Source organism: Pinus tabuliformis, chromosome 1_1, assembly GCF_031772625.1.
Source record: "Pinus tabuliformis cultivar Carrire ecotype Pingquan chromosome 1_1, CPIR1, whole genome shotgun sequence".
NCBI lineage: Eukaryota > Viridiplantae > Streptophyta > Pinopsida > Pinales > Pinaceae > Pinus > Pinus tabuliformis.
In genome coordinates this window covers 987294210-987311115 of record NC_142297.1, presented here as the reverse complement: position 1 = coordinate 987311115, position 16906 = coordinate 987294210, and the positions used below count along the sequence as shown (strand labels likewise).

Genomic DNA, 16906 nt, shown 5'->3' with positions numbered 1-16906 from the left:
GAAAACCATGTTCCACAAGTATCATCTTTTATGGGAAAAGAGAGAGAATAAAAATGACTATCTGATCATAGAAATTATTAATGTAAAAACCATATTTATGTGCACTGATTTCCATGCTAGAGGCCGAGCAATAAATAAAGAAGATGTTGTGAGAGGATCTTCGCTTATGAACCTTCCCCCAGAATCAAAATGTAATAAAAAGAGAACAAATGAGTTAGGTTGATGCACTTTTATCCCTTGACACCTTTGAGGTGACCATACTACTTTGTTGCAAAGTTCATTTTACTCAAGCCTTTGATTACTGAGAGGAAGAGAAGTGACGAAAGAGGGCATCCCTACCATACGCCATGGGGGGGAGATAAAAAAGAATATGGAGAACCATTGATAACCACTGCAAAATTTGCAGAAGTGATACAACCCATAATCCAATTTGGAGTTAGAGAGTGAAATCCAATATAGAGGAGAAGAAGCCAGAGAAAAGAACAGTTGACTCTACCATAGGCCTTTACTAGATCCATCTTGAGAATGACTACATATCACATTCTGACTTTGATGGAGTGTAATGTCTGTTGGGTAGAGCCAATTGTGTCATGAATCGACCTGCGGGTGAGAGAACCAAATTTCTCCCCAGAGATGGACCTAAATAATACAAATTTCATCCTGAAAGATAGGGTCTTTGTAATGATTTTGTAGATACGTGAAATCGACCTAAAATTATTGAATGTCTGAGATTTTGAATTTTTAAATTCAAATCGAGAAAGGTGGAGTTGCATTAGGGGAATTTTGAGGTCTAAATTGGGCATCCTAAGGAAATTAGAAAATAAGAGTGGAAATAATAAAATAAGATTAGATTACATCATCAAATTTTAGAGGGAAAAAAAAAAAACTAATTTTCCAACTCATATTTTTAATTTATCTCCCAATGGGTTTACTCAAATTTCGAGCAGAAACACTTGCTAGATGTAGAGTTTGATTCTTCATCCAAGGAGTACCCATGTTGCATGTTTTCGATGAACTCTGCTACATGAAAAATGAAAAATACGTGAAAAATATCATTGCAATCAGATTATTTTCATGTATTTCTCATTTTTTGTGTAGTGGGGTCCATCAAGTATGCAACATGTGTACTCCTTAGATGAGGAATCAAACTTTTCATCCAATGAATACTCTCGCTCAAAATTTGAGTAAAACCTTAGGGAGATAAGGTGAAAATACAAGTTGGAAAGTAGTTTTATTATTTTTTAAAGTTTTTGACTCCAAAAATGGTGAGTCATCTCCCATGGTTAATATCATCATCTTGAATCCTATTGGTTCTTATGAAGGTTTTTTTGGTTGTACATTTTTCTTAGGAGGCCCATTTTAGCCCTCAGAATTCATTGAATGATTGCCCCTAACACTTTCCCATTCATCCTTTTCTCCTCAACCACATTGAACATGTCCATTGCAATAAGATCAAACAACTCCAAGAATAATTCAACAGTCGAGCCATGAGGACCTGGACCCTTTTCCTTAGCAAAGGAGTTCAAAACATCCTTAATTTCATCCAAGGTCACCCACTTTCCCAAATTTATATTGTCCTCTTCTGAGAAAATTTTTGGCATATGCTGGACATGAAGTTGATTTTGAAAATTACAAATTTGATAATCCCGGAGAAGGGAAAAAAATTGGCTTTAGCTAAAATTTCTAACTCCCATTGAGAACAGAAAGAGTTTCCCTCTTCATGTGATATGTCCCAAATGGCGTTTTTTTTTTCTCCTGAAGGAGGCATAATTTTGAAAAAAAAAAATCATTAAGATCAGCCTCCTTTATCCAAATCTCCCACCTGTTTTGTCTCCATCATTCCTCTTCCATTTTGAGAACGCTAGATTTCTTTTCAATGAGACTGCAAATCCTAGCTTTCAGGTCAACTCAAAAACCTGTGTGAATAAAATCATTTTGAAAATAAATTTGTTCCTGGTCAGTAAGATGTAGCTCTCTACGTTGCTTGCAAATAAAATTTCAAGCCCAAGACTTGACATGATTTTATATATATTTCATCTTATAAGTCCAAGCATGTATGGCCAATAAGGGAGGGTCAGCTCGCATATAACCCCAACAATCTCATATTGTGGTTTTGAAAGAAGGATCCCTGAGCAATGATTTTTTGAATTTGAAAGAGTATTTAAAGGCGTATTGTTGAAAATCCAACTGTAACATGATAGGGCTTATGACAGTTGACCAGAGTCACAGAATCAACCAGACTTCTTATGTGGCCTTCCAAAGGAATACAAGCCTCAAAGGAGAAATGTCTAAGGAATGCATCCTTTGGATTCCATAAAACCGCAAAACCCCCGGATCGGCCCTCCACACTCACAGCACAAAAGCACAAGTCTAGAAAAATCTTGTGAAGGATGTCTCTAGCTTTAACAGTACATCCCCCAGCCTTTGCAAAGGAAATAATCGAAGCTTTCTAGATAGACACTAGCCTAAAGAGGGCATGAATTTTTGGAGGACACTTCACTACCTTGATGTTAAAATACACTAAGATCATTGGAGGGAAAAAAAGGAGGGAGAAAATGCTCCAAGTACCCTTTCAAAATCAAGAAGAGTATCTAGCCCTCATGATTGATAACCTTGCGATGAAGAATGTCGAGTGAGGTCTTTTTCTTTTGGACATTTTTTCCTCACAATAAGATTGTTGGACACGAGGAAGTGAGAGTCTTGCCAAGTGGAGTTGGATAGAGATGAGGAAAAGGTTGTAACGGGTTCAAGATTTAAGTTAGAAGATAAAGGAATACTGGATGGACAACAACTCTCAGACGGATTATGAGTGTCCTCTAGCTTTCTTAGAGAAAGAAATGAGAAGAGATGGGTTTTAGGAAAACACTTTGTGCAGAGGATGGGGTTCCGATAATAAGGTTCAGGATTAAAAGGGTTAGGGATGGAATCATGGGGAGAGGGAAGGAAAATAGGGTTTGTAGAGCATGTCTACAGTGAGGGGGTTTGAGTTCTTTGTATGGTTTAAGTGTTTGAAGCATCCACTTTTGGAATAGAAGAAACAAGGTTATCCAACAAATGTATATCATTAGAAGAAAGAAATTGGAGTAGCTTACCCGAAATCACATCCAATAGAGCGAAAGATTATGTCTCAAGAGCACGAGGATTTGGTTCACCACCAAGATGGCATGAAGCGGGATCCCTAGCAGCTTCGCACCCTGAATCCGGGAGGCCCCACACCAACTCCTTCCGACCAAACTCGAGAGTCATCGACAACAACCCTTCATTTATTCACATTTCTCTGAGGTTAATCGACCGAGGCACTGGGGTTTCCTTGAGACTTATTTTTTTGGCTCGAGAGAGTCCAACCCTTGTTTGGCTGTTGCTCACAAGGACCAACTATTTGCAGGATATCATCTGAAACATCGAGATGTTTGTGGCTCGAAGAAGTGGCCCCAGAAACCCTGTTTGTGACCTAGGCTCCCTTCGGCACCACATATATGTAGTCACCTTTGAGGTGACCTGTCTGATGACAGTGAGAGCACCGAAAAGGCAACTTCCAGTAATCCAACCTTTGGGTAAAAGAAATGTCACCCATGAATATATCCAGTTCCGCAGGAAGACCTCTCTACACATCCATCTCTCCCCGGACCCAGAGGATGCGTTTATGAAAAGTCACCAAAGACGTTTCCTCGAAGAAATCAATTTTTCCAATACAGTTTGCCATTTTGGTGATAATGCGCCGCCTCCATAGCTCCAAGGGAAAACCTCCCGATTTTACTCACGGGTAATGGATCTTATGTTTCGCGGTGATAGGACTGAAGCCAAGCTGCCACGTCTGGAGCCATAAAAACCGTCTAGCGATGACACAAGCCCGAGAAAGGATAGTCTGCAGGTGCTCTTCATCAATGAAATGGAAATGAATCCAATGATTCATTATGAGGATGAAAGTGGTGCAATAACTTAGCAGAGGTTTCCAACGAAGTTTTAGCAAGATGGAATTTGGTCCTTCAATAGCCTGATGTAATGAAATTTTCTCATTAGGCAACACGCACCGAAAGGCTAGCCACTCGGCTCAGCTGAATGTCACCACCTAGGGGTAGACATGGTTTATCAAAACTAGGTGTGCGAACACAGCTAAAAGGCCAGTAGCCCCTTTTCCGAGAAGAAATTTGAGGAGGGTCTTGGTCTAACACAACCACCCACAATGGGATGGAAGCCACTGGCCCACCCGTGGGACCAAAACTGCTCCAGCTCATAAAAAAGGCAGACAGGATGAGGGCCCCGGAAACGAGCCTATTGGCGCGAGAGGAGAAGCAAACATAGCGACAAAAACATGCAAAACCAGGGCGGTATTCAGGTTACCACCCTAAAACGAAGAAGAACAACGAAATTGGAGGGAGTTGTCTTTGGTGAGACTTTTTGGAAGCTTTTCCGGTCAGGTGGGTTTTCCGGTCAAATTTCTCTAAGATCCGACAGCAATTTATTGAAATTCCAAGTTTGATAGCTAATTTCTGCACAATCAAAGCGTCGTAAGGGTTTTTCAGGGTGCTAAATCCAAATATGCAGTTAAAAAACCATTTTAAATAATACAAATCAAGATTTAACTTCAATTTTTTCCGTCAATTCCATCACTGAAATCTCCAAAAAAATCACACTAAAGACGATTCCAAATCGAAACACTATCAATAAAAACACATAGGAGGGTCCTTATGCCCGAGAATAGGCTCATAGACAGGAAAACATTCAACAGGGAATTCTACTCCGTGAAGCCTACGCCATGACGTAACCCTAGTTCCCTGCTCCTCGGAATCTAGTGTTATATTCTACATATTAGTTAAGGTAATGTATATTACAGCCCAATAAGTTATTTATGTTAAAGATGCACATCGTGTTGCACATGCTAAACAATTATTTGAACTTTAATGTGGGGACATGTCAATTACAAAGCAGTTGTCTATAACATGACTTTTTGAAAGCATTTTCGGCGGGTTTTTCCGGTCGAAATCCGGCAGGAATTTATTGGAATTGCAAGTTTGATAGCTAGTTTCTGCACAATGAAAACGTCGCAGGGGTTTTCGAGGGTGCTGAATCCAAATATGCAGTTAAAAAACCATTTTAACTGCAAGAAATCAAGATTTAACCTCAATTTCTTCCACCGGATTCCGTCACCGGAATCTCCAAAAAATCACATTATAGACAACTCCAATTACAAATGCTTGTTCCTTCCTTACATTACCAAATAAACAAAATGGAATAAACGTATTTTTTACTAAAATAATATTTTAGTTTTAATTTTTTTATGCAGAAAATGACAACTCGTAGAGATCGGAACATGTCCATTGCAAAAGTCTTTTCCTTCCTTGTCAAATAAATAAAATTCGATAACTGTAAAATAGCTTTTTTGTTTTAATTTTTTATGTACAAAATGCCAACTCCTAGACATCATCATTTTCCATACCTCGAACGTATTTTTCCTAAAAGTGGTTAGAAGATTGGAAGACTGTAGGTGAAGCTTTTTGTTTTACTTTCTTATGCGGAAAAAGACTGACTACTCTAAATCATCATTTTTCAAACCTCGATTACATTTTTCTCTGAGCGATTAGACGATGGAAAGAGGCTTGTGACAAAAGAATAATAATTCAAGATCTTTCGAACGCCGTTCATTTCACATTTACATTCATTTCGCATTTACATTCAACGTATTTTTTGAAAAGAAAATGGAATAATTAGAAATTTATTACTAGTTTATGATAGGTTAGAGATTTGTCTGGAAAAATGTAAGTAATGTGGGCCAAACGCTAATTGATATAATAATATTCCTTAGATTATTAATATGGTTGAGTCTGAAAAAAATAACAATGTAGATATGAATATCAATATTCATAGTTATAAAGATAATCTTATGTCTAAAAAATAATTTATTATAGTTTTGAATATGACGGGAACAAAAATAATTTGGAGGATGTGAATTTATACAAATATATTGTAATAGATATTGGTCAAAAGTTTATATAGAATTGTAGTATTGGTAAAAGGATAAATGGGTTGTGGAAAACTTATGATGGACTTGAAAATAGCTTTTCATTAACAAGTGTTAGCTATCTACCAAATAAGAAGACTTCTCCTTGGGACTCTCCTCACTCTTGTTATCTTATATGGTTGTGAAGTTTATGGTTATAACATCTGTAAAGAGTTATGGAGAAAGATGGAGAAAATACGAATGAGTTTACAACTTATAATCCTAAAATTAAAACTAATCAAATTTATGAAACCTTCTTCACAGAAGCACTTATTTTCTCACTTATTTTCTCAAGTGAGAGGATCTCTATGACTATACCTAATGTAAATGAATAAGGTAAACAACAAGAAAGAAAATAAGGCATCCTAAGATTGCTTCAATCTCTAGCAAAAACCATTTGGCTCAAGAAAGATTGACATAAAACGAAGTTTTACCCAAATCATTCAATAAAAAGAATAAATGAAGTGTTGCGTTCTTAAAGTTACTATTATTGCCTACATCATTAAGAAATTGTGGTGACATAAACAATTGAAGTTCAAAATAAAATTAAGATACTCTAAGGCTGTGATGAACTCTAATTTAAAAGATCATAAATCTATTTTTATTTGACTAATATAAAAGCAATCAATATTATTAAAATAAAAAAGTTTTTCATTAATTTCATAATGAAAAATAAAACTAGACAATTCTTAAATTGATATCACTTTCAAAGATATTATCATATTTATAACAACATTATTTTCTTTTGTGAGCTGAATACTCATTATAGATTTGACAATTCCTAAATTGATATTACTACTTGATATCACTTTCAAAAAAATTATCATATTTATAACATCAACATTATTTTCTTTTGTGAGCTAAATACTTATTACAGATTTGAACGAATAACTTTTTCACATAAAATACCTTTACTCAATACCCATTCACCATTAAACAAAAACTATAAACTATACCATTAATATTACTAAATATTAAAAACATTTAATTATTATTATTTTAAAATATTTTTTTTAATATCGATTTTATTGTTGTTTAAAATTATCAAAATTAAAATAAATGGAAAAAAAAACATTCTCAAAATGTAACAAACCAAATCTAATTTTAAAAACTATTACCAATCATCAATAATAATTCAAAATTAAAATCCATGGAATGTTCTCATTCCCGCCGACGCTCTTTTCTCGGAAAAGAGAATGCAATGCTGGAATGCCTATAATGTGAGAATTTCACCCTTTTATATCTTCCATTGAAACATGGTTGATACACATTAATTCAATATTAGAAAATGGAAATTATATTAAGTGGAAATTTATATATATATATATATATAATATTTTAATTTAAATTATTAATATTATAAATAAAAAATATTATTTGTGTTTGAGTTTTTGTGATCCATAATGGATTAAACAAATTTTTTTGGTATAAATTATATAAGAGAAATTTTTGGCCAACCCGTTTTGAATCAACAAGTGTGATTCATCATAAGGACCGGATGATAAACCAAACTTATTGGTTCAACAAGTGTGATTCATCATAAGGACCAGATGATAAACCAAACTTGTTGGTTCGAAATGTGTCGGCCAAAAATTTCTCTTATATGATTTTTACCGAAAAACTTTACTTAGTAATTATTATTTTTATATGAATAGAGAAATTGATAATCAAAATCACATCACACCTTTATCAAGAAAAATTAAATATAATGATCTATAAACCCTAACAAGTCACTTAAATCAGAATTACCCTTAATAAATTCAACCTTTACATGTGCCTTAACAAAATACTAAGTTACCAACCAGCCATATTCTATCAACTTTTTATATTATAACCAACTAATATTAATGTAACATATTACATGATTAGTGAATGTAACATATAATATGATATATATATTATTATTTTTAAAACTACATATTTAATAAACATAATTTTCTTATTGTATTTACACTTATAACGCTATAATTGTTAACAATTTCCGAAATAACGCTATATAATATGTGTACTCGGTCAAAAATTGAAATAATAACTCCTCCTTCATCAAAGACCAAATAAACCGTTATTATTATCATAATACTATAATAATACTATTGTTATTATTAACAAACAACATTTCCGAATTATTTTCCCATATAATTGAAGACTGACTTGTCCTTACACGGAAGATATATTGCTAGTTTATTATTATTGTTGATTTATTGTAATAACAATTCTATGACTAGTATTTCCGTCAAATCAAATAATCACGCCTGTTTCGGGAGAATCACCTAGTTTATTATGTGGCCCTAACATGAACTTCGAATTACACGCAGCTTCTTCGAAATTTCTGAGAAATTACATACAAAGGACTTTGAAGTGTCAACTACGCTCACGACCCGTAGGTCAGCAGGAATACAGACTTTGAACGTCGTCGTCTGTATAGTCTTCACGACTCGCTTTTGGGTCCATTCATCATTGGCGTATGTGGGACATATAAATTAATTACAGGCACTGCCATTGATGATAACATTTTATCGAGAGAGAACATTGTGAGGCTACTCGTATAAACGCTTTTATCCCCAGTCGGGACTGTGAAGGGAGAGATTTTAATGGATCTTCCGGGCTTCAGATTTCATCCAACGGAAGAGGAACTGGTTGGCTTCTATCTGAAGAAAAGGATCCAAGGCGGCCACCCAATGAGCTTCGATATAATCATACCAACATTAGACTTGTACCGATATGATCCCTGCGAGTTACCAGGTATGTTTATCTTCTCTCAACTACTTCTCAGGTTAGAATTGTTATAAAAAATTCACAGAATAGTAATTTATATATTCGCCTGCTTTCAGGTTTGGCTTATGATGTTGGGGAGAGGCAATGGTTCTTCTTCGTTCCAAGAGACCACAAGAATTCGAGCGCTCGGCCTAACAGATTGACCAAGTCGGGTTACTGGAAGGCCACGGGTTCAGACAGGGCAATTCGCAACGAGCAGCTTCAATGCATCGGTCTGAAGAAAATTCTCGTGTTTTATGAAGGAAAAGCCCCTTACGGGCAGAGGACGGACTGGATTATGAACGAGTACAGGATGCCAGATCTCAGATCCTCCACAGTCAAGGTCATTAGTTTACTTTGATAATCATTTTATCCATATCTTCTGTACATGGTGTGGAGTGAAATTTTTTTAGCAGTGTAACTATGAGAGGTTTTTACCTTTTCTTATAGGAATCTGACGAGATAGTCTTTGTGCAAAATCAGAAATTTGAGTTATCTAAATTTTAAAATGTGTTTGTGAATGATTCAACTTATAAATATGTTGTGTAATGGGTTTGGAGTATGTCTTAGTGAACTGTTTTACTAAGAATTTGTTCACTTTAGAAATAAGCAAATAGGTTAATGGCCTAAGATTTATAAGCATTTTCAATGACCTTGTCCAATATCTATAGTCATTTTTAATGACCCAATATTTATAAGTATTCTGATTAGAGGAAAACCCTTCGCCCTTATTGATCACCAATTAGTATTTCGAAGTAAAATACTTTTCTTTGAATAACAATGATATTTAATCTGCTGTGGCAAATAACAGGCAGTTGGATTATTTGACAATTAAGTTAAGATAAATTTTCACACAGTATAAATAATGATCAGTTTTTTAATCCTTCGGAGTGGGTAATAAGGCCAGAGTTTTCTAGTTGCAGTTCTTATATCCCTCAAGTATGCAGGAGATTTGAACTTTAAAGGTTTTCCATTTTTTTAACTGTGGTTGGAGTTTCAATTTTTTTAACCTATGAGGTTAGAATTTGAAGTTTTACTATACCTCTCATTAGTTAATAGGCTGAAAGGTATGTAGCTGCAGTTTTTTTAAACCCTTCCAAGCACAAAACAGCACAAAGAGGTTAAAGTTTTGACCTCTATACTTAATGGTACCATATATTTACATCTATAATGCTTTTTAACCCCCTGAGTGGTTGAAAATGGCTTCCGATTTGCACCTGAACGTTTCTCATCCCTCTCAGCCTTAAAGAGAACACAGAGATCTACACCTTAAATTCTTTATCGAGCTTCTATATGAATTTAAGTGTTTAATACATATTCTGTTAAAGTTGGTTATGCTAAGTGTTTAATACATATTCCGTTAAAGTTGGTTATGCTAGTATATGAGGTTTCTTATTTATACTGAGCAAATTGGCTTGTTCAGGGGAAGGATATTGTTTTATGCCGAATATACAAAAAGGCTGCTTCTCAGAAGTCGATGGAACAACAGTCCAGAACGGATCTCGTTGTGAAAGAAGAAACGGTGCTTTCAGCTGATGAATACGAAGATACGTCTCAGTCAACAACCCTTAATGGTGGCGGCCAATTATCAAATGCAATGACGGAGATTGAAGTTTCTTCGTTATATTATCAGAAGCGGGAGAGAGTGTGTTCTTCTGATCAATGTAAAACCAACCATGAAGCAAGTGTGTTTGAGTGCCTGGAACCGATCATGCTCTCTGAAGAGACAAGGGTTTTGAGGAACCCCAAAGCCTGCAAGACAGACCAGTTAGTGTTGCCCGACTTGTCGCCGGAAAGCCTGCTGATCCAGGCCATAGCAACCTCTTCTGCTCTTCTTTCTACATCACCATCCAGCCTTCCTTACTTTGAATAGCTTTACACGTTCTTTCGAATGTGGTGAGCAGTTTACATTCAATGCTCACTGAATTCATAGTAGTCTGGTTTATGAAAAATTGCCGAGATCTGTCATTTCCCAAGTATTAGTATGTACGTGCCCAACGTCTGGGCCTTTTTCTTCTCGAATATTCTAGTACTTTGCATGCTTTATCAGGTTTATAAAAGTTGTAGTTGGTACGTAAATGCATTTTTCTGAGTGCCCTTCTTAATTTTGTACTGATGATATCGCTTTGTGAAACTAGCCTTCATGTTTCGATGGTGATTAATGTTAAATTTTCGTTCATACTATTTTATATAAAATTGATTATTCTATTTTCTATGTAAATTAATCTAAAAATGATATTTATTTTTTCATTATTATGATTAATAAGTTATTTTTTCATTATTATGATTAATCAAGCATAAGTCGGATTGGTTCTTCAACTTGTCTTGACGATGAACCACACTGGTTGGTTCGAAACGCGTCAACAAAAGATTGGTTACTGGTTGGTTCGAAACGCGTCAACAAAAGATTGGTTATGTGATTTTGCCGAAGATATCTAAACAAAGTTATAAAGTTTTGTAAGGGTTTCGAATATGTCTTAAGGAGTGATAGCATGCCCCTTATGGATTACTAGGTCATCCCAAATGGTGTGGTTTTCCTTGAATAAGGTTGATGAGTCAACCTGTATTCATGCCGTTTATGGACCACCAGGTTATTCCCAGTGGGGTGGTTTTCCTTGAATAAGATTAATGAGTCAACATGTATTCCCATATAGGAGCCAATGATGGTTGTCCTTACTGTTGATTTGACAACTCAATTATGATTGATTTTACCACGATGTAAAAAAAATATAAGGTTTTGAATTATTAAAAATGAAAAGAATATTTTTTTTTCTACAACTAATTTTTTAACTAATATATTTAAAAAAGCTATTGTCATGTCGTGTTGCATCCTACCCAGTATAGAGAGATGTGTACATGTAAATGTTTGTAAAATTTGACATTTAAAATGTAGAGTCCAGCATCACCTAGATGTTGTAGTGCCTATAAATGAGTGTAATTATCTAAGTCTTTGCTCAATTAATAATGAAAAGTTAAAAGCAATAAAAATAATAAAATTCAATTTGTTATATTATAATTTTGTTTTGTAGGAAAACTTAATCCCTCCAACTCAAGTTAGAAATTATACTTTGGGAAAATTTGCGTAAATAATTATAACTTACATTGATCAAATGATAACAAGTACTGGAAGCATACATACACTAACCCTTTGGTGAAAACTAATAAAATTGAGATGTGAAGGGGATAAGTAAATTGCTTGCTCACGTAGAAGAACTTGCATAAATTTTAGTGGGTGGTAATCGCTAGTTATATAAAGCATATTTATTTACATATTATTCTCAACCATTTTTTGTGCAAAGACTTTCTTAGATTATTGTTGGAATTAATTGAAGAAAATGTGTTATTTAATTTAGTATAAGCTATTTTCAAAATTTTATTTTTTTTATGGTTTTCTGGCAAAGCTTAAGAATAAAAAATCACTAGACAAATATCTAAAAACATGGATGAATATTGCAACAATATCCATAAATTATGACATAAAAGATGTGAGACATTTACCCATATGAGATTTTATTGTGCAATGATGCAATAATAACTTCAAGTTATGGTCCAACCAAATGTTTGAAAATTAGTTTTTTCCAATAATATTGAAAAAAATATATATTTATTGTTCAAAGTTAAACATTATAATTTGCATTGGTCAATGCTAATCAACATACAATTGTTAGAGTGTAGGGACTAATAAATATTCCATAACCATATTTAAATTTAATTAATAAACATATAAAATTTTAATACATGCAATAAACATGCAATATAACAATTTTTTTAACGATGAATATTTAGCCTCACTTAGCCTCACTTTACCATAGATATTATTAACTTGTAAGTAGGTTTTTTGATAATACTTGAAGCCAATACCATGGCTTATCAATACCACATGCTCGATAAATCATTTCACGAAAAAAAATTAAATGTAAAATATATTAGACCTCACATTGATCATTGATTACACAGAGTGAAAATTCTCAGTCATATGGATGAAAGGGGGAGAGAGAGGGAAAAAGTGACAGACAAATAGAAAGAGAGAAATGAGTGAAAGAGAAAGAGAGAGGGAGAGAGATAGTCACATATTTGGAGGGAAAAGAGAGAGGGGAAGTGCATGAGAGGGAGAGATGTAGCTGGATGGGGAGAGAGAGGGAGGGAATAGCAAAGACATGGAGAGATAGAGGTAGAGAGGGGAAATGAAAAGGGAGAGAGGAGAGGAGGGAAGAGAGAGATAAGAAAAGAAGGGGAAGAGAGAGAGGGAGACAGAGATGGAGGTAGGAGAGAGAAGTAGAGAGAGAAGACAGCAAGGGAGATACTGACAGAGTTGGAGGGTATAAAGAGAGATAGAGGGAAGTGGGAGAGGAAGGGAGAAAGAGGATGTAGGAGAGAGAGGACTTCATAGAGAGAAGGAGAGAGGGAGGGAGAGAGAGATGGATTTGGAGGGCAAGAAAGAAGAGGAAGAGAAATGATAGAGAGATAAAGGTGAAGAGATAGGGAGAGGGAATGACAAGGGAGAGATGGAAAGAGATCCAGCGAGAGAGGATAGGAGGGAAGAGAGAGTGAAGGAGAGGAGAGAGAGACAAAGATAAGAGAATGATAGCGAGAGAAGGAGACACAAAGATGGAGGAGGGAGAGAATGGGAGAGAGAGGAGGAGGTAGGGAGGGATATAGTGATAGAGTTGGAAGGAAGAGAGAGAGAGAGAGTTATGGGTGGGAGAGACAAAGGGAGGTAGGAGAGAGAGGGAGTCATATATATATATATACAGAGAGAGAGAGAGAGAGAGAGAGAGAGAGAGAGAGAGAGAGAGCATTTCTATTTGGTGGGGTGACACAGAGAGATAAAGATGGAGAGATGAAGGTAGATATAAATATAGATGGTAAGGGAAGAGAGAAGGAAGAAGAGAGAGATATAGAGATGGAGGGAGAGGTAGAAAGAGGTAGAGAGAGAGTGAGGAGAGAGAGGGAGGGGAAAAGAGAGAAGGAGAGAGGGAGGGAGATAAACACAAAGATGGAGGGTAAAGAAAGAGGGAAGAAGAAAGAGTCATGCAAAGAAAAATATAGATATTATATCGTATTATATAATACTTAATTTCTTTTTTAACAAAAATGGTTAGAATTGTTTTCAGTTTGTGCCAATTCACAACAAAAAATTTGGGTGGAAATTACACTTTGTAAATTTATATATATTCTCCAAGAGAAAGCATGGATAGACACCTAAGACCTTCTTCTAAAAAATTGTTACTAATATACATTTTGATAACTAGGTTGCAACCATATATATGACAAAATTTCCCCCTGAAAAAAAGAAGTTTACAATAAGCAACTGTTTCTCAAGTTGGAGGATCTATCAACATCTTGTCCAATTGGACCCCAAAACTACTGCTTCCAAAGTTGCACTGGTCTTGTTCATTCTGTTAGCCTTGGATTTCAACAAATTGATGGCACATTATTTAGTTTCATTTCAAAGTTGGTTAACATGTGCTTTAAGAAGATGCAATTCATCCAACAAAAGGAGGATTGAATTATCATGTTGTTGAATATGCCTATGGCGGTCATTATCTTTTACATAGAGGTAAAATAGAGGACGAGGACAAGAATTGTAGACATTGGTTACTCCTGAGGCTACAGGGGTGGTGTAAAATTATTCCGTTAAATTATGGGAGAAGAATAAGGAGCACCAATTCGAGAAGCATAGAGTGGTGGAGGGAGAAAGAGAGGGACTACAAAAACAAGTAGAGAGGAGGGGAGACTTGGCAGTCTAAGAGTACAATTGAAGGAGGCTATGTGGGAGGAGGAGTCAGGGGAATCATAAATTGAGTAGGTCTCTAGGGAATCAACTAGACAATAAACATCCCAAAATTTCATACAAAGTAGAAAGGTACATTGTTCCAATTGAGCATAACCAAATAATCAAGAAATAAAGTTCGCGTTGGAGCATAGAATTTTAACAAGAACTTGGTGCTTTTCTCTTGACCAAGATTCTAATGCCAAGGTCACTCTATATTTTAGATAAATCAATAAAAATTAAGAGGGCACCAATGGAGACCATAGTGTAGATGAGAGAGTTGCTGGAAACGAAACTTGAGATTCCTTAAAACTCTTTGTAGCCACATAGCCTCCAAAATGGAAAAATTCCCTTTGATATACCAAGTGAACCAATAAAACCAAAAATAAAATTGATTGATAGCACTTTGATACGAATAGGAAGGTTCTGTTAACACAAAGAAGAAAAATAAAGGAGCTCACTTCATTCTCTTCACCCCTTTGAGCAACAAAGGCAAAGTGAATCCACCAATCACCTAGAAAACAACCTTTCTTGGGAAACCATAATCACCTACAATACTACCTTTATGATTATATTATGACGCCAACTGAAATGAGGTCGAACAACATTATGTGATGGGAGAATTTTTTTGGCCAAGGGGGTTGACTCAATATTGTAATCTTGTTGCATATAATTAACCAACTTTCTTGTGAGAAGAAGAGAGTATTCATACATATATAGCTTCATGGAATAATTTTCATGCCTAGAACACCATTAATTACAAATTTCCCTATTTCAAGGAGGAATGTTTTATTTGCTTGAGCATTCGCTTCTATATTAGGTCATTACAAAATGTGGAAATAAGACTTGTGAGAAAAGAGTCCAGAAGAGTTGTGGTCTTGGTTAGATGGAGGCTTAAATAGTTGTTTTTAGGATAATATCCCTCGAGGATATGCTAAATAATGATGAGGGAGTCTTCAATGATCACAATTTAGACACATCCATCACTTGAGCTAATTGGATGCCGAGAAAGAGTCATGTTGACGGTGCTGGACCCACCAAAATTTCAATGGATCTTCTTGGTAAGAAGTCCCAAATAGACATCAAACTGTTTAGAGTAAGAGTCCCAGTAGTGGGTAGTACAATAGTTCCTTGACACTGATATCACATAGATGTAAGTATGATAACTTTGTCAGAAGCAAGTGTGTGACCTTGCAGTGAGTCAAATAAGATGCATGGAGGTTCTAACACATAGAGGGGGAAGGGAAGTGTGTCCCTTAGAAGCCTGTAATAGTATGCAGCCTAAAAGGAACACACAAGAAGAATGACATCATAGACTGGAAGTGGAATAATCCACAATCCAAACTGATAAGTTAAGACAACAACACGTCTTCAACAAGATTCATACAATCACATACAAAATAGTTCATACACAAATGCATAAGTTAAATAAAATAGATTGTTAAAGTAACCCGATAGTAGAACTATAGTAAAAACATATGCATAAAAATGTGTTGGCTAAGTTATATTATTAAGTGAATGTTTCATCCATACATACACCATTGACAACCACTAGTCCCAATAGTTGAACATTACAGTCAACACTTCCTGCTCCTTCAAATATATGTACTCACTCTACGCTATCAAGAAATCAAGGCTCATCACAATACTCTCCAAGCCTTCTCTAAGCAATGGCTAGCCAAAATCTTGGCTCTCAAAAGCCTATCTTATGAGGTATGAGGTTATATATATATAACAAAGTGTGGGGTGTCCCTTGACATTCCCCTTTTACTCTTAGACTACCCTCATGACTCTTCAAATTACATAGTGACTGTTCACATTCCACTAATGAAACTTTGAGTTTCACTTACAATATATTTACAAATAATAATACAATTTCCACATATACCCATGTGGGATAGAATAGGTTTTAGTTAGCGTAATAAGACAAACAACATCATTTAGGGTCTTGGGGAAATACCAACTCAGCAACATCCTCTTGATGGTCTTCGGTGAAGAACTGCTACCAAGCTTGGCACTGTGCTAGTGTGTCCCTGTATTGTTTGGTGATGTCTTTCTCGAAGCATATTCTTGCCTTCACGGATTCTGGGTATATGGTTGTGAAACCTCTATCCAGCTCATTCTAAAGCATGAGCAACATTCTCCCGAGTGTCGCTAGACCACTAATGTACTTCTGCATGTTCTTTTCGCTTAGCTAAAAGTCATTGTTGGTGGCCTCACCCATCAACTGCTCTATGTACTTGTCAACCTCTAGCAAGACTTTGTTCTTCTTCACGGATTCAATGAGGGTTCTGATAGAAGGGATTATGTGCATCCTCACTATGACATCCAGACTCCAGAAAAACCATGGATAGGAAGCCTCAATGCTAGTGACAAGCAGA

The 16906-nt window shown here is 35.5% G+C and overlaps 1 protein-coding gene across 1 annotated transcript; it reads left to right on the top strand.

Moving 5' to 3' along the window:
- The first annotated feature begins 8526 nt into the window (after positions 1-8526).
- LOC149217845 (NAC domain-containing protein 22-like) lies at positions 8527-10817 on the top strand. The gene is made up of 3 exons (XM_089391437.1): positions 8527-8740; positions 8830-9095; positions 10176-10817. Exons 1-3 carry the CDS (start codon positions 8590-8592, stop codon positions 10623-10625), a joined length of 867 nt encoding a protein of 288 aa, XP_089247563.1. The 5' UTR covers positions 8527-8589; the 3' UTR covers positions 10626-10817.
- The last annotated feature ends 6089 nt before the right edge of the window (positions 10818-16906 follow it).